Here is an 18,823-nt window from a genome sequence, read left to right as displayed (position 1 = left end):
GGTGCAACCAAAAGTACTCAGACTTCCTCTTGTTCGTGGCCACACTCGCCATCGGGACCTCGTACAACAGCCTAACCCACCTGACAAGCCCCTCCCCAAAACCAAACCTCTTCAGCACCTCCCACAGGTACCCCCACTCTACCCTATCGAAGGCCTTCTCAGCATCCATCGCCACCACTATCTCCGCCTTCCCATCCCTCGCCGGCATCATGATAATGTTCAGAAGCCTCCGCACATTCGCGCTCAACTGCCTCCCCTTCACGAACCCCGTCTGGTCTTCGTGGATGACCTGCGGCGCACAATCCTCAATCCTCGTGGCTAAGACCTTCGCCAGCACCTTGGCATCTACATTTAGCAATGAAATCGGCCTGTAAGACCCACACTGCAGGAGATCCTTGTCCTGCTTCAGGATCAAGGAGATCAGTGCCCGGGACATCGTCGGGGGCAGGGCCCCCCCCTCCCTTGTCTCATTGAAGGTCCTAACTAGCAACGGGCCCAACACGTCCATATATTTTTTGTAGAATTCGACCGGGAAACCGTCCGGCCCCAGTGCCTTCCCCGCCTGCATGCTCCCTATCTCTTTGGTCAGCTCCTCCAGCCCAATCAGGGGCCCCAATCCCGCCACCAGTCCCTCCTCCACCTTCGGAAACCTCAATTGGTCCAGAAAGCGGCCCATCCCTCCCTCCTCCAGTGGGGGATACAATGCCTCATAAAAGTCCCTGAAGACCCCATTGATGCCCACCCCACTCCGCACCAGACTCCCTCCCCTTAACTCCCCCGATCTCCCTTGCTGCATCCCGCTTCCGAAGCTGATGCGCCAGCATCCGGCTTGCCTTTTCCCCGTACTCATAAATCGCCCCCTGGGCCTTCCTCCACTGCACCTACGCCTTCCTGGTGGTCACCAGGTCAAATTCGGCCGGGAGGCTGCGCCTCTTCCTCAACAGTCCTTCCTCAGGCACCTCCGCATACCTCCTATCTACCCTCACCATCTCCCCCACCAGCCTCTCCCTCTCCCTCTGCTCCCTCCTCTCCTTGTGGACCCTAATGGAGATCAGCTCTCCCCTAACCACCGCCTTCAGCACCTCCCATACCATCCCCACGCGGACCTCCCCATTATCGTTGGCCTCCAGGTATCTCTCTATGCTTCCTCGGACCTGCTCACTCACCCCCTCGTCCGCCAACAGCCCCCCCTCAAGCGCCACAATGGGCGCTGGTCCCTCTCCTCCCCAGCTCCAAGTCCACCCAATGCGGGGCGTGATCCGAAATGATTATCGCCGAGTACTTGGTATCCTCTACTCTCGCTATCAGTGCCCTATTCATAATTAAAAAGTCGATCCGGGAATAAGCCTTATCAACATGCGAGAAGAATGAAAATTTCCTAGCCCCCGGCCTTGCAAATCTCCAAGGGTCCACCCCTCCCATCTCGTCCATAAACCCCCTCAGCACCTTAGCCGCCGCCAGCTTCCTACTCGTCCTAGACCTGGAGCAATCCAGTGCCGGATCCAACACCATGTTAAAGTCTCCCCCCATTATCAGGCCCCCCACTTCCAAGTCCGGGATCCGACCCAACATGCGCCGCATAAAACCCGCATCGTCCCAGTTCGGGGCATACACATTGACCAGCACCACACTCTCTCCCTGCAGCTTACCACTTACCATTACGTACCTACCGCCATTGTCTGCTACAATGCTCGACGCCTCGAACGACACCTTCTTTCCCACCAAGATCGTCACCCCTCGATTTTTGGCATCCAGCCCCGAATGAAACACCTCACCTACCCACCCGTTCCTCAATCTTACCTGGTCTGCCACCTTCAGGTGTGTCTCCTGGAGCATGACCACATCCGCCTTCAGCCCCTTCAGGTGCGCGAACTCCCGGGCCCGCTTGACCGGCTCGTTCAGTCCCCTTACATTCCAAGTTATCAGCCGGATCAGAGGGCTACGGGTCCCCCTCCCCCGCCGACTAGCCATAACCCCTCCTCGGCCAGCCACACTCCCTCACACCATGCCCGGCCCGTTCCCCACGGCGGCAGACCCGTCCCGACCCCCCCCTCCCCCCTACTCGCTCCAGCTTCCCCTTGATCATAACAGCAGCAACTCGATCCCCCCCCCCCCCCCCCCCCCCGGTCCCCTCCTAGCTCCTTTACTCCCCCCACTGCACTTCCGCAAGTCAGCTACTCCCGCCTCTCCTTCGACTCCTCCCATTGTGTGGCACACCCTCCTCCTCCATTCCCCATCTGCAGGCTCGCCACCTTCCCCTTCCATCCCAAGCGCGGGAAGCAACCCTCGTTTCCCCGGCCCCACCCCCTCCAGTCCTCAGCGCGGGAAAAAGCCCGCACTTACCACCTACCCGGCCCCGCCACCTCTGACTCAGCGCCTTTTACAGACCCAGTCCCCCTCGCCCCCGACTCGGGCCACCCCCTCCCCCGCGGGGCCCCATCCCCCCTGCCAGCCATCCACCCGTTCCATTTGCTTACCCCTCTCCAAGAGCCCCCCCGACAGACCCAACCAAAACAGTGCCCAACCCGCCCTAACCACCCTCCCTGAACCAAAAAGAAACAAGAGCAAAGAATCCCCCCTCAAAATGTAACACATCAACCGCAATCCCCAAACGCCCATCCCGACCCTCAATTTCTGTCCAACTTTTCGGCCTGAACAAAGGCCCACGCCTCCTCCAGAGACTCAAAATTATGGTGCCGGTCCTTGTAGGTGGCCTACAGTCACGCCGGCTGCAACATGCCAAACTTCACACCCTTCCTGTGCAGCACCGCCTTCGCTCGATTGTACCCAGCCCTCTTCTTCGCCACCTCCGCACTCCAGTCGTGGTATATTCGAACCTCCACATTCTCCCACCTGCTGCTCCTCTCCTTCTTGGCCCACCTGAGCACGCATTCCCGATCAGCGAACCGATGAAACCGCACCAGCACCGCCCGCGGAGGCTCATTATCCTTGGGCCTCCTCGCCAGCACTCTATGGGCCCCTTCCAGCTCTAGGGGCCCCTAGAAGGACCCCGCTCCCATTAGCGAGTTCAACATGGTGACCACATAGGCCCCCACGTCCAGCCTCTCCGGGATGCCCAGAATCCGCAAGTTCTTCCGCCTCGACCGATTCTCCATCTCCTCGAACATTTCCTGCCATTTCTTGTGGAGTGCCTCGTGCGCCTCCACCTTTTCCGCCAGGCCTAAGATCTCGTCCTCGTTGTCGGAGATCTTTTGTCGGACCTCGCGGATCGCCACCCCCTGGGCCGCCTGGGTCTCCAGCAGCTTATCGATAGAAGCCTTCATCGGCTCAAGCAGGTCCGCTTCAATCTCATTGAAGCAGCGCTGGATAGCTCCTGCGCCCACTGCATCCACGCTGCCTGGTCCCCACCCGCAGCCATTTTGTTCTTCTTCCCTCGCACCTTCTTCGGGTCCACCACCACTTTTTTAGTCGCCCCGCTCCTGGTAAAAGCCATATACTGTCGGGAAACTATTGTAATCTCTTCCCACACCGGGAAACGTCGAAAAAATGCTGTTGGGGCCCTGAAAATAGCCCAAAAGTCAGTTTTTTGCGGGAGCCGCCGAATGTGCGACTTAGCTTCACATAGCCGCAACCAGAAGTCCTTCAGCTTAGACTTATAAATAGTAATTTTTACATTAATGGTTTGAGAATGCATTCCATAACTGGAGGTGAATAGAGTATCCGCCAAAAGAGTAGAATGTGAAAGACTGGGAATGTGTCGGCATGGAGAAGCCTATATATACACTGTAAAAGGGGTGCAGCAATTAAATAATGGAGAAGAACCTGTACTCAGTCTCCTTTAGGAAGTGACTGCAGGTAACTCACTGGGACTGGGGAAATCTGTAACAATAGATCTGTTACTAACTTATGAGAACATTTTTGGAGAAACAAGAGGTTAGGGCGACGAAAAGCAAAAGTCAACCAAAATGAGAGCAGCGATTATCCTGGGTAGAAGAACATAAGAACTAGGAGCAGGAGTCGGCCATCTGGCCCCTCGAGCCTGCTCCGCCATTCAATGAGATCATGGCTGATCTTTTGTGGACTCAGCTCCACTTTCCCGCCCAAACACCATAACCCTTAATCCCTTTATTCTTCAGAAAACTATCTTTATCTTAAAATCATTTAATGAAAGAGCCTCTACTGCTTCACTGGGCAAGGAATTCCATAGATTCACAACCCTTTGCGTGAAGAAGTTCCTCCTAAACTCAGTCCTAAATCTACTTCCCCTTATTTTGAGGCTATGCCCCCTAGTTCTGCTTTCACCCGCCAGTGGAAACAACCTGCTCGCATCTATTCTATCTATTCCCTTCATAATTTTATGTTTCGATAAGATCCCCCTTCATCCTTCTAAATTCCAACGAGCACAGTCCCAGTCTACTCAACCTCAACCCCTTCAGCTCTGGGATTAACCTAGTGAATCTCCTCTGCATACCCTCCAGTGCCAGTACGTCCTTTCTCAAGTAAGGAGACCAAAACTGAACACAATACTCCAGGTGTGGCCTCACTAACACCTTATACATATAGATTACATAGAACATACAGTGCAGAAGGAGGCCATTCGGCCCATCGAGTCTGCACCGACCCACATTAATCCCTCACTTCCACCTTATCCCCGCAACCCAATAACCCCTCCCAACCCTTATGGACACTACGGGTAATTTAGCATGGCCAATCCACCTAACCTGCACGTCTTTGGACTGTGGGAGGAAACCGGAGCACCCGGAGGAAACCCACGCACACACGGGGAGAACGTGCAAACTCCGCACAGACAATTGCAGCATAACCTCCCTAGTCTTAAACTCCATCCCTCCAGCAATGAAGGACAAAATTCCATTTGCCTTCTTAATCACCTGTTGCACCTGTAAACCGACTTTTTGCGACTCATGCACTAGCACACCCAGGTCTCTCTGCACAGCAGCATGTTTTAATATTTTATCATTTAAATAATAATCCTTTGCTGTTATTCCTACCAAAATGGATAACCTCACATTTGCCAACATTGTATTCCATCTGCCACACCCTAGCCCATTCACTTAACCTATCCAAATCCCTCTGCAGACTTCCAGTATCATCTGCACTTTTTGCTTTACCACTCATCTTAGTGTCATCTGCAAACTTGGACACATTGCCCTTGGTCCCCAACTCCAAATGATCTATGTAAATTGTGAACAATTATGGGCCCAACACTGATCCCTGAGGGACACCACTAGCTACTGATTGCCAACCAGGGAAACACCCATTAATCCCCACTCTTTGCTTTCTATTAATTAACCAATCCTCTATCCATGCTACTACTTTACCCTTAATGCCATGCATCTTTATCTTATGCAGCAACCTTTTGTGTGGCACCTTGTCAAAGACTTTCTGGAAATCCAGATATACCACATCCATTGGCTCCCCGTTATCTACCGCACTGGTAATGTCCTCAAAAAATTCCACTAAATTAGTTAGGCACGACCAGCCCTTTATGAACCCATGCTGCGTCTGCCCAACGGGACAATTTCCATCCAGATGCCTCGCTAGTTCTTCCTTGATGATAGATTCCAGCATCTTCCCTACTACCGAAGTTAAGCTCACTTGCCTATAATTACCCGCTTTCTGCCCATTTCCTTTTTTAAACAGTGGTGTCACGTTTGCTAATTTCCAATCCGCCGGGACCACCCCAGAGTCTAGACGGTGATTTGATGCCGATTTGGAGGAGCATCGGCACGTGGTAGCGTAATTAAAACCACAACTAATGCCACTTGCAATTAACAGTCCATTTCGAAAACAAATTGAAACCAATGTAATTATTACAAGAATTAAGGTGTTAGCCAATACCCCATACGCACCAATGCAAAAATGAACACTGAATCTCCATCCCCAGTCCTACTCCAGAACAGCCCTCGGAGTCTTCTGGCGGCCCACAGTCCACCAGAATTATTACTACACTTTTCATCACTTCTAAAGTCAACAACAGCCTAGATTTCTGCTAAATATTTAAAGAGTAATGTTGTTTCTATCCAATGTCCAACAGAGTGGTTGTCCATACCTGGCTGGCTAAGGCTGAACACCTCCTGTCTTCGAGAAGCTGAATACCGGGAAAGTAAAGCCAAGTCTTGCAATGCTAAATACTGAAAGAGAAATGCACACTTAGTTAGCACCTTGGCAGCTGTAAATCCAACCTGCTGCATGCAAGACAGACTCATTAAACATTAAGATGGTTTGTATGTGTTACGGACATCACCTATTTGGCTTACCTTTACACAAGGGGAAACATTGCTGGTTAGGACTTTAGGAAGACATTGATCAGCCTCCTCTCCAAATGAGGAATGCACAGGAAACTGGAATGCCTGCATCAATGGGAAAAGTAAAAAAAGAATACAAATCATGATAGAGAAAGTTCGGAATTAAATATAAAAAGTAGAGTCAAAACAGAATTCTGGACTTTAAAAAAAAAACCGGTAAGAATCGCTCATTAGGAAAGAGACAAGAATTGGGGTGGCACCGATGTGCCACAGTGCTTTGCCTCAAGGCACCGAGTTCGATCCCAACCCCAGGTCACTGTCTGTGTGGAATTTGCACATTCTCCCAGTGTCTGCGTGGGTCTCACTCCTATAACCTATGTGCAGGGTAGTTTGGCCATGTTAAATTGCCCTTAATTGGACAAAAATTAAAATAAAATAATAATAAAGTGATGAGAATGACAGGACTTTGATATTCTCAATCCAACAAGTGGTTAAAGAGAGATGGAACGAAGATGGGAAGGAAGACAATAAGATAAGGCATCAACAGCATTGTAATTTGGGCTGCAGTTCAAAATGGACAAATCCCAACATTTTGATATTTTGATTATCTGGAAATGTCACTATTTGCATAGCACAACCTCAGGGTTTAAACCGGTTTTGGACCTTCAAAAATAAAAACGTTTGAAACTCATCCTAGTGCAATGGTGGCACGGTAGCACAGTGGTTATCACTGTTGCGTCACAGCACCAGGGTCCCAAGTTCGATTCCCAGTTTGGGTCACTGTCTGTACGGAGACTGCACGTTCTCCTTGTGTCTGCGTGGGTTTCCTCTGGGTGCTCCGGTTTCATCCCACAAGTCCCGAAAGACGTGCTTGTTAGGTGAATTGGACATTCTGAATTCTCCCTCTGTGTACTCGAACAGGCGCAGGAGTGTGGCGACTAGGGGATTTTCACAGAAATTTAGTTGCGGTGTTAATGTAAACCTACTTGTGACACGAATAAACATTTATTTTTTATCTATTTTAGAAAGCACAACCGCTGTTGAGTACCGCTGATTACTGAACACTTTGGAAACTAAACTTCTACCAACATGTTAAGCATGGAGGCAGGTTCTATTTTATTTGAAGTGGCAGTTTAAAAATGAAAATGTCTGCATAAATTCCATTAATGAATTCTATTATTGGCATCATTTAAAGGTGTTTGGAATAGGGTCACGCAGATTCGAAGGTCTTGAAATGTGGAATCATGGATAACAAAATTCAGAAACTCTTGGATAAATTGTGCCACCCTTTAATTTTATGCCGCCCCATTCCTTACTCACCTCAGTGACAAAGATTTTAAACAGCAGCCATGTAATGTACCAGGTGACCAGGAGAAATGTACCACTTAACCAGGTTGTGTAGAGCAGCGGCAAGTCAAACAGTCCAGTCAGGGTATCCAGGGAATACTGTGTGCTTCAGAAAAAGTTACAGACAGAGGAGTTTTCAAATGCTCACTCACAGATTGGCACTAATTTTGAAATATTGCACCACATTGTGTGGTCATCTGACAGATTCTAAAAAGAAACGTGGAGGTTAAGGAATGACCACAATCTCATCATTGTCCACCCATCCCGAACACCTCCCGGCAAGCAAAACCTACTGTTCAGACACTAGTGTGCATAATCAAAGCAGCTAAAAGTTTCCATGTGCAAAGCACAAGAGTAGGCTACACTGTTAATTGAAATACAACTCCATATTGATGACATATAACAGGGCCACTAACCTCTTGCAGCAATTTAATCAAGTACACTTATTTAAGTGGGTTCAGTGCTAAATATTTTGGAAATCCAGATACAGAACAAATTTATACATTACCGTGGAATTAAGTCTTGGGTAAAAATAAACAAAAACGCTCAGTTTAAGTGAACATCTATGGGGAAACTGATTGGGGGGGGGGGGGGGGGGGAGAACAGAACTTTCTGCTTTGGCCTGATTAAGATTGCCTTAACAGATTCAATATTCCAGCAGATTTTCAAATCATCATAAGAACCAGGAGTAGACCATTTGGCCCTTCGAGCCTGCTCCGCCATTCAATGAGATCATGACTGATCTTTTGTGGACTGAGCTCCACTTTCCCGCCCGAACACTATATTTCTTTATTCTTCAAAAAACTATCTATCTATCTTTATCTTGAAAACATTTAATGCAGGACCCTCAACTGCTTCACTGGGCAGGGAATTCCTTAGATTCACAACCCTTTAGGTGAAGAAGTTCCTCCTAAACTCAGTCCTAAATCTACTTCTCCTTATTTTGAGACTATGCCCCCTAGTTCTGCTTTCACCCGCCAGTGGAAACAACTTCCCTGCATCTATCCTATCTATTCCCTTCATAATTTTATGTGTTTCTACAAGATTCCCCCGCATCCTTATAAATTCCAACGAGTACAGTCCCAGTCTAATCAACCTCTCCTCGTAATCCAACAACTCTGGGATTAACCTAATGAATCTCCTCTGCACACTCTCCAGCATCAGTACATCCTTTCTCAGGTAAGGACACCAAAACTGAACACAATACTCCAGGTGTGGCATCACTAACACCTTATACAATTGCAGCATAACCTCCCTAGTCTTAAACTCCATCCCTCTAGCAATGAAGGACAAAACTCCATTCGCCTTCTTAATCACCTGTTGCACCTGTAAACCACCTTTTTGCAACTCATGCACCAGGTCACCCAGGTCGCTCTGCACAGCAGCATGTTTTAATATTTTATCATTTAAATAATAATCCCTTTTGCTGTTATTACTAACAAAATGGATAACCTCACATTTGTCAACATTGTATTCCATCTGCCAGACTCTAGCCCATTCACTTAAACTATCCAAATCCCTCTGCAGACTTCCAGTATCCTCTGTACTTTTTGCTTTACCACTCATCTTCGTGTCGTCTGCAAAATTGTGAACAATTGTGGGCCCAACACTGATCCCTGAGGGACACCACTAGCTACTGATTGCCAACCAGAGAAACACCCATTAATCCCCACTCTTTGCTTTCTATTAATTAACCAATCCTCTATCCATGCTACTACCTTATCCTAACGCCATGCATCTTTATCTTATGCAGCAACCTTTTGTGTGGCACCTTGTCAAAAACGTTCTGGAAATCCAGATATACCACATCCTTGGCTCCCTGCTGTCTACCGCACTGGTAATGTCCTCAAAGAATTCCACTAAATTAGTTAGGCACAACCTGCCATTTATGAATCCATGCTGCTTCTGTCCAATGGGACAATTTCCATCCAGATGCCTCGCTATTTCTTCCTTGATGATAGATCCCAGCATCTTTCCTACTACCAAAGTTAAGCTAACTAGCGTATAATTACCCGCTTTCTGCCTACCTCCTTTTTTTTTTATAGGGGAAGGATGGAGGGGTTCTACAATTTATGGGCGTTATTCATTATGCGTTTCGAGAATTAGATTACATCAAACATTGGGGGGGGGGGGGAAAGAGAACTATGTGTTAATGGTGACTCTGGGTGATTCCTGATTCCTTTTTGTCATTTCTTTATGTTAATGTTTGGGGGTTTGGTGGGAGAATAGGATTGTTGTTATTGATATGGGGATTGACATTGCATTCGTTACTGATTAGGGGCTGGTTTAGCTCACTGGGCTAAATCGCTGGCTTTTAAAGCAGACCAAGGCAGGCCAGCAGCACGGTTCAATTCCCGTACCAGCCTCCCCGAACAGGCGCCGAAATGTGGCGACTAGGGGCTTTTCACAGTAACTTCATCGAAGCCTACTCGTGACAATAAGCGATTAAAAAAAATTTTTTTTTTTTTTATTGTTGGGTGTAAATTTGGGAGAAAATGTGAAAAAGGAGAATAAAAATATTTTTTGGGAAAAAAAATGCTGTTAATTGTGTACTCTAAATTTTTTTTTAAAAAAAACATAATTACACTCAGGTTTTAGGGTTAACACGGATTACAAAGTACATCTTAGTCTACAATTAACACAAGGTTGCTTAAGAAGACTGGGAAAATTTACTTGGGGTTCAGAATGGAGAGTGTATGTTGTGGATGTCAGAATTCCGCCTTCAACAAGTCGGGTTTGGTCGTCAAGATTCATTTGGGTTCAGGTCAAAGACTTCCCACGCAAATGTTGTGTCGGCTCGTGTTAGGGTCCTTTCAAAAACATTCAGTTTTTACATTTAAGATTTGGGTTTGTTTATTGTCACGTGTACCGAGGTACAATGAAAACAATTTTTCTGCGGCCAGAACTAGTTTCCGGTATCTGGGTATTCAGGTGGCCGCCTACCTCCTTTTTTTTTTTAAAACAGTGGTGTCACGTTTGCTAATTTCCAATCCGCCGGGACCACCCCAGAGGCTAGTGAAGTTTGGTAAATTATCACTAGTGCATTTGCAATTTTCCTAGCCATCTCTTTTAGTACTCTGGGATGCATTCCATCAGGGCCAGGAGACTTGTCGACCTTTAGCCCCATTAGCTTGCCCATCACTACCTCCTTAGTGATAACAATCGTCGCAAGGTCCTCACCTGTCATAGCCTCATTTCCATCAGTCACTGGCATGTTATTTGTGTCTTCCACTGTGAAGACCAACCCAAAAAACCTGTTCAGTTCCTCAGCTATTTCCTCATCTCCCATTATTAAATCTCCCTTCTCATCCTCAAAAGGACCAATATTTACCGTAGATACTCTTTTTTGTTTTGTTTTATATATTTGTAGAAACTTTTACTATCTGTTTTTATATTCTGAGCAAGTTTACTCCCATAATCTATCTTGCACTTCTTTATAGCTTTTTTAGTAGCTTTCTGTTACCCCCTAATGATTTCTAAATCTTCTAGTCTCCCACTAATCTTTGCCACTTTGTATGCTTTTTGCTTCAATTTGATACTCTCCCTTATTTCCTTAGATATCCATGGTCGATTTTGCCCCTTTCTACCGTCCTTTTTGTTGGGATAAACCTTTGCCGAGTACTGTGAAAAATCGCTTGGAAGATTTTCCACTGTTCCTCAACTGTTTCACCATAAAGTCTTTGCTCCCAATCTACCTTAGCCAGCTCTTCTCTCATCCCATTGTACTCTCCTTTGTTTAAGCACAAAACACTATTGTTTGATTTTCCCTTGTCACCTTCCATCCGTATTTTAAACTCCACCATATTGTGATCGCTCCTTCCGAGGATCCCCAACTATGAGATCATTAATCAATCCTGTCTGATTACACAGGACCAGATCTAGGATCGCTTGTTCCCTTGTAGGTTCCATTACATACTGTTCTAGGCCACGATCGCGGATACATTCTATAAACACCTCCTCAAGGCTGCCTTGACCGACCTGGTTAAACCAATCGACATGTAGATTAAAATTCCCCCATGATAACCGCTGTACCATTTCTACATGCATCAGTTATTTCTTTGTTTATTGCCTGCCCCACCATATTGTTACTATTTGGTGGCCTATAGACTACTCATATCAGTGACTTTTTGTCTTACTATTCCTGATTTCCACCCAAATGGATTCAACCTTATCCTCCATAGCACCGATGGCATCCCAGATGTCATCCGTAAATAACAGAGCTACACCACCTCCCTTACCATCCAGTCTGTCCTTCCGAATAGTTTGATACCCGTGGATATTTAACTCCCAGTTCTGACCATCCTTTAACTGTGTTTCAGTAATGGCCACTAAATCATAGTCATTCACGAATGTTTAAAAGTCAGAATTGCTCACTGTTCCTTCCTTTTGCTGTTTCCAGAATTGATTATTGGTTGAATGGTTTAGGGCAACACAGTGGCAGAGTGGTTAGTACTGCTGCCTCACAGCGCCAGGGACCCGGGTTAAATTCCGGCCTTGGGTGATTGTGTGGAGTTTGCACATTCTCCCTGTGTATGCGTGGGTTTCCTCCGGGTGCTTCGGTTTCCCTCCCACAGTCCAAAGATGAGTAGGTTAGGTGGATTGGCCGTGCTAAATTGCCCCTTAGTGTTCAAAAAAGGTTAGTCGGGATTACAGGGTTATGGGGATAGGGTGAGGGCGTGGAGCTAGGTAGGGCGCTCTTTCAAAGGGTCAGCGCAGACTCGATGGACAAAATGGCCTCCTTCTGCACCGTTAGCATTTTACGATAAAACTTACTTCCAGCATGTCCATGAGTCTCATTAGGCCTCGTGAGCAAGATAATATTTTCACAAAATAGTTAACATTTAAATCTATGTTTTAAAATTTAATAAAATTTAAAGTGTGAACTTTAACAATTAAATATTGAAAGGTACTATCCTGCTATTGTTTTATTTTGCACACTCCCCTCTTTTGCTCAACGACTCTCATCCCCGCCAAATTGTCACTCTGGGTCACATGAAGTCTGACTCATTAAAATGAGTCACGTCGGGAAAAAGTTTAGGAAGCAGTGGATGAGGACAGGATAGGATTTGGTTATGATTCCCACTGTGGTCCAATAGTTGCTAATAATCAAAGACCCAGCTCACACATCTAGAATGGTGATTTGGGTGAGACAGTGATTGGCAGTGGCTTCAGAAGAGGGAGGGAAAGAACCGGAAAAACACCCAAACCTCCAACACAGTATCATACATCAATGAATGAATATTTTACAGGCCGTTCACCAACCTGTCTCTTTGAAGGGTTGTTGAGGCACTTATCCAGGCCCTTGGTATATAACCTAGGGAGTGAAAAACAAAAAGGTACCATGAGGAAAATATTCCAGAGAAAAATAACCTATAAATTAAGCACTCTTGAGGCATTTTACATACTGGAGCTTCCACCACAGAAGTGGTGCTGCATTTAAACAATTCTTTGTAAAGCACTACTGCAGTGCAATAGGCAGCACCTATAAATGAGCTCAATCTGTTAAAACTGCAATCTATCATTTCCCTTTGAGAAAAAGTAAACACATACAGAAATTGGATGCACTATAGTAAAATGCAAACTGAAATAATTTTAAAGGCATCTAACTTTCAAGAAAAACAGTATAGAATATCAGTTGAAATTTTCATACAGCAAAATCAGAACATTCGTTAATTATGACGATTGCAAGATTTTAGGAAAATTGGGATTATAAATGCAGGGGGCAATTTAAGGGTTAAAAGTCTGGGGTTAGCGTGTGCTTAACTGCAGTGGTCATGTTTAAAAAAAACTAATTCTGCTTGCAGATCCTTGGCTTTTAGCAGCCAGAAGGTGAAATTGATGAAGGAACGTACTTATCAGTTTGGGTTAATGCACAGTGGATCGACTGGGGAGACCCCTGGGAGTTGATGTGCTGTTGCAGCCTGCAGATGTTTTTATCAGCTTGGGGAGAAGAGGTCATTGCTGAGTGGAGCTCAGAAAGGCAGTGAGTTTGGAGAAGCTTTGAGAGAGGAGCTGAGTTCTGGTCTGCCTGATTGAGTCCACAATTCTTTCCTAGGAGGTAGTTTAACAAAGAAGAGTAATAATATTTTTAATGCACTGCAGTCTTGACTGAAGACAGGGAAGAGGCAGAAACACCCCCAGTTGAAGCAGCTATTTGAAGACATTCAGCCAGAGTCTGAACGGGTTCTAACCAGAGGCAGAATCTGTTCTGTATTGCAAATTTTATTCTAGGCCCTGCTGAATTTTAAGCTGGATTGAGAGCTGTATGTTTCTTTTCTTGTTCTTTAATGGGAAATTGTATAGTTGTGTTAAGGGGTTCTTTTCAGTGTGAAATTAAAAGTTTAATATTGTATTTCTAATGTTTTTTTTTTTTAGAAATACCAAAGCCCTAGACTTAATCACCCCTGTAGCGAATCATTCTTTCCGCACAGTCTTAAAATAAACCAGAATATTGGGATTTTGGTCCTGTATCCAAGCCATGATCTCGGAATAGTTATAACAAAAACAAAATATATTTTTAGAACGTCAAAACACAAACACCAGTTTTACTATGTATTATGCTGCAGTTCCACGCATGGTACAGGACAGGGTGCTCTCGGGGGTGTGGGTTGGAGAGGGGATGGTCTCGGCAACATACCAGGTGATGCAGGAGGAGGAGGAGGCCTCGGTGGAGGAGCGGAAAGGTAAGTGGGAGGAGGATTTGGGGGAGGGGATAGAGGAGGGGACGTGGGCAGATGCCCTAGGGAGGGTGAACTCTTCCTCTTTGTGTGTGAGGCTCATCCTCATACAGTTTAAGGTGCTGCACAGGGCACACATGACTGGGACAAGGATGAAATGGTTTTTTGGGGGCGAGGACAGGTGTGTTAGGTGCTCAGGGAGCCCAGCAAACCACACCCTTATGTTCTGGGCATGCCCAGCGCTGGAGGAATTTTGGAAGGTCGTAGCGAGGACGGTGTTGAGGGTGGTAGGATCCAGGGTCAAACCGGGCTGGGGTCTCGCAATATTTGGGGTTGCAGGGGAGTCTGGAGTGCAGGAGGCGAAAGAGGCCGGTATTCTGGCCTTTGCGTCCCTGGTAGCCCGGCAAAGGATTCTTCTTCAGTGGAAAGATGCGAGCCCCCCCCCCCCCCCCCCCCCCAAAGTGTGGAATCCTGGATCAACGATATGGCGAGGTTTATTAAATTGGAGGGTGAAACTTGCCTTAAGGGGATCGGTGCAACGGTTTTTCAGGCGGTGGCAACCGTTCCTATACTTCCTGGCAGAACGGTAGACAATGGTCAGCAGCAGCAGCCCGGGGGGGGGGGGGGGGTTCTATTTTATTTTTGTTTGTCTATACTGGGGGATCTGAGGGGGTGTATATATTTGCCATGCGTTTCGGTGGGGGGCACTGGGTTGTTTTGTTTTGTTTGCTATTTAATTCTTTTGGGTTCCTTTTACATTTTGTTGACATTTTGCGAAAACTTTAATAAAAATTATTTAAAAAAAAAAAAAGAGTTATGCTACAGTTGAGTTTTGGGATAGGTTAAAATAAGGAGACAATTGTCGAAATCTGCTCGTGAAAGTTTGGACATATTGGGACAATTTTGAGCTTCATGCAATGTATTTTCCCTTGTGGTATCATCTTTGCTTCTTATCAAACAGCAGTTTCAAAAAAAAAAAATCTTTCAGAGGATGAGAACGTCGCTGGCAATGCTGAAGTTATTGCCCATCCCTAATGCCATTTGAGGGCAGTTAAGTGTCATTACTGTGGATCTGGAGTCACATGTAGATCAGACGAGATAAGAATGGCAGATTTCCTTCTCTAAAGGACATCAGTTAGGTTTTTGTGATAAAATCAATAATGGTTTCATGGGTGCTATTACTGAAACAAGTTTTAATTCCAGATTACTTTAATTAATTCATTGAATTAGACTAACATTCTACCTGCTGCTGTGGTGAGATTTGAATCCATGTCTCCAGGGCATTAGTCTGGACCTCAGGATTGTAAATCCAGCAACATTATGACTACATTGCCATTTCCCCATAAACCAATTCTCTCAAATCCCTGTCTTTCAGTTGAATTTCTATTTCACAGAATCCTCTCTCCCCATTATATAGATACCATATGAAGTGATGTCAAATTAGCACTAGCCAACACAATCATGTTTATTAAAAAGCTGATTCAAGTTGCATTCTATTTTAGCAATATAATTCCTATAATCTTAGAGGGTGAAAACTCATTGCATTTTTGTTTAAAACCAGTAACAATGATCGTTCATCCAGTTTGGTTTGCTACCAGTAGCTTCATTCATCTTCTTTCTATGCATTCCAGTGTCAGTGCTCAGCACCAGTACAGGATAATAATTTGTCCAGCCACCCATTGAAAATTACAAAGTAGCTGAAACCTGGCCCACCAGTTCATTTTGTTCTCAGTTCTCAAGACTTTTGCTCAACTCACTCCCAATTCCACCTCACCGAATCCACCCGCTCAGCTGCAACTATGAACCAGCCTCTCTGACATCTGCTTTTCCTGGTTCCAGAGAATAGTTATGTTGGACTCGAAACGTTAGCTCGGGTTTCTCTCCACAGATGCTGCCAGAACTGCTGAGTTTTCCCAGCATTTTCTGTTTTTATTTCTGTTTTTCCTGACCTCTGCTCATGTGCGCAGTCTAAGTTCAGTTCCACTCCCAGCCCAGACTCTTCTGTGCTGATTATCTGCTTCTGCACATGCTCTTCCTTATATAAAGGATCCTGTCAGTGTCTGATGGAAGATCAAACTGCCAGGAATTACATTTCCCCCCCAAAAAACAGAATGTGGGCCCCAGCAGCGGCAGGTATGGGAGACCAGCAACCACCAAAGTCTACGGTTTTCCACGGATTGATTTCTTGAGTGAAATGGGGCATCAATAAAATCAGCTATGGTGCATGTGAGGCACACTGAAAGAGCAACAAAATCATTGGCGGAGACAAACACAGAGGGAGAGAAATAAGAGAACAAGCAGAGCCAATTATAGCGAAAGGGAGATAATTCTTTTTAAATTTTACCCAGCCAGCAACTCACAAGATGGCATCTAGTTTGATGACAAATATAAACGATTACCTAGAAAGTAGTAAAGAATGCAGTAGTTCCTGAGAAAATACAGAGACTGCACTGCACTGTACTTGATGACCAAAGACAGGTTTCCTTTGAAGCGTGGGTACTTGAATTGCTGGAAAAGAAACATAAATTATTTTCCATCTTTCCTCAGTTTCCTACTCTCCTCTTCCAAGTGTGTTGATTTTTATTTAGGCACAAGGTGCAGGTCAGCTTCTCAAATTGGATCCAAGTATCAGCCTTGGAAACTTCAGCAGGATATTTAAATATAGTAACTGGGGCATGGGGTCAGGGGCACTACCATTCCATTTAATACTGTCCTCCCCCAATGCACACATTCATACCCTTCACAGCAGTGGTCATTGGATTGTAAACAGCAGCAAGAACTCAAGACAGATTTTGCTATTTCTAACCCAGCTGACATAAGCCAACACAGCACAAGCTGGAGACAAATACCATTTCCATGCCTTATTTCCATGAGTAGGGCGGCACGGTGGCCCGTGCTGTTGCCTCACAGCGCCAGGAATGATTCCAATCTTGGGTGACTGTCTGTGTTGAATTTGCATGTCTCCCAGTGTCTGCATGAGTTTCCTCCAGTACACTCCCAGGCAGTGCATTCCAGACCGTCACCACCCTCTGTTCTCACGTCCCCGTCCCCCCCATAACCTCCTGGCTCTCACCTTGAACGTGTCCCCTCCGTGACTGACCCTTCAACTAAGGGGAACAACCGCTCCCTATCCACCCTGTCCATGTCCTCCATAATCTTGCACACCGCGATCATAGAACATTACAGCGCAGTACAGGCCCTTCGGCCCTCGATGTTGCGCCGACCTGTGAAACCACTCTTAAAGCCCATTTACACTATTCCCTTATCGTCCATATGTCTATCCAATGACCATTTGAATGCCCTTAGTGTTGGCGAGTCCACGACTGTTGCAGGCAGGGCATTCTCTCGGAGTAAAGGTCACCCCTCAGTCTTTTCTACTCCAACGAAATTAACCCAAGCTTATCGAACTCTCTTCATATCCCAGGCAATATCCTGGTGAATATCCTCTGCCCTTCCTCCAATGCAATCACATCCTTCCTATAATGTAGCGACCAGAACTGCACGCAGTACTTCAGCTGAGGCCTCACCAAAGTTCTATACAACTCTGACATGACCTCCTTGCTTTTGTAATCTATGCCGCAATTGATAAAGGCAATTCTCCCATAACCCTTTTTCACCACCCTATTAACCTGCCCTCCCACCTTCAGAGATCTATGGACAAACATGCCAAGGTTCCTTTGTTCCTTGGAACTTCCCAGTGTCATGCTGTTCATTGAATACGTTCTTGTCAAATTGCTCCTTCCAAAGTGTATCATCTCACGCTTTTCAGGGATAAATTCCATCTCCCACTTATCTACCCAAAATACTCAACTATATATTTAAAAAAATATATATTTTATTCCAAACACACACCAACATAGCTGCATTGTACAAAAATAAACATGGTACATACAATTTGTTCAATTTTTCCCCTTTTTCAGCCTCACTGTTAACCACCTTAGTGTCAATCTTAGTGTCATCTGCAAACTTACTGATTCTACCCCCCCTTATGGTCATCTATGTTGTATATATAAATGACGAATAGGGGACCCAGCACAGATCCTTGTAGTACGCCACTGGACACTGGCTCCCAGTCACTAAAGCAGCCGTCTGTCATCACCCTCGGTCTCTTACAACTATGCCAATTTTGAATCCACCGTATCAAATTACCCGGTATCCCACGTGCATTTGCTTTCTTTATAAGTCTCCCATGTGGGACATTGTCAAAGATTTTGCTGAAATCCATGTAAACTACATCAACTGCACTACCCTCATCTATACATCTGGTCACCTCCTCAAAAAATTTAACCAAATTTGTTAGGCATGACCTCCCTCTGACAAAGCCATTCTGACTATCCCTGATCAAACCTTGCCCCTCCAAGTGGAGATAGATTCTCTCCTTCAGAATTTTCTCCAATCGTTTCCCTACCACTGAGACTCACTGGTCTGTAGTTCCCTGGCTCATCTCTACAACCCTTCTTAAATAGTGGAAGCACACTAGCTGTTCTCCAGTCCTCTGGCACCTCCCCCCATGACCAGACAGGAATTAAAAATTTGGGTCAGAGCCCCTGCAATCTCCTCCCTCACCTCCCA

General features: G+C 45.9%; 1 protein-coding gene across 4 annotated transcripts in view; it reads right to left on the bottom strand.

Annotated features, from left to right (window-relative positions):
- Window positions 1-18,823, bottom strand: part of ndc1 (NDC1 transmembrane nucleoporin) — a 58,342-nt gene that overhangs the window by 23,784 nt on the left and 15,735 nt on the right. For all 4 annotated transcript variants that reach the window (XM_072511303.1, XM_072511305.1, XM_072511304.1 and 1 more), the window contains 5 exons: window positions 16,651-16,759; window positions 12,837-12,888; window positions 7,548-7,680; window positions 6,240-6,332; window positions 6,032-6,113 (listed from right to left, as the gene is read on the bottom strand). In XM_072511303.1, coding sequence (XP_072367404.1) covers window positions 6,032-6,113; window positions 6,240-6,332; window positions 7,548-7,680; window positions 12,837-12,888; window positions 16,651-16,759 — 469 coding nt within the window. The remainder of the gene's footprint in view (window positions 1-6,031; window positions 6,114-6,239; window positions 6,333-7,547; window positions 7,681-12,836; window positions 12,889-16,650; window positions 16,760-18,823) is intronic.

The sequence above is a fragment of the Scyliorhinus torazame genome, chromosome 7, assembly GCF_047496885.1.
Source record: "Scyliorhinus torazame isolate Kashiwa2021f chromosome 7, sScyTor2.1, whole genome shotgun sequence".
In the NCBI taxonomy this organism is placed as follows: Eukaryota; Metazoa; Chordata; class Chondrichthyes; order Carcharhiniformes; family Scyliorhinidae; genus Scyliorhinus; species Scyliorhinus torazame.
This window is presented reverse-complemented; position numbering and strand designations above follow the sequence as displayed.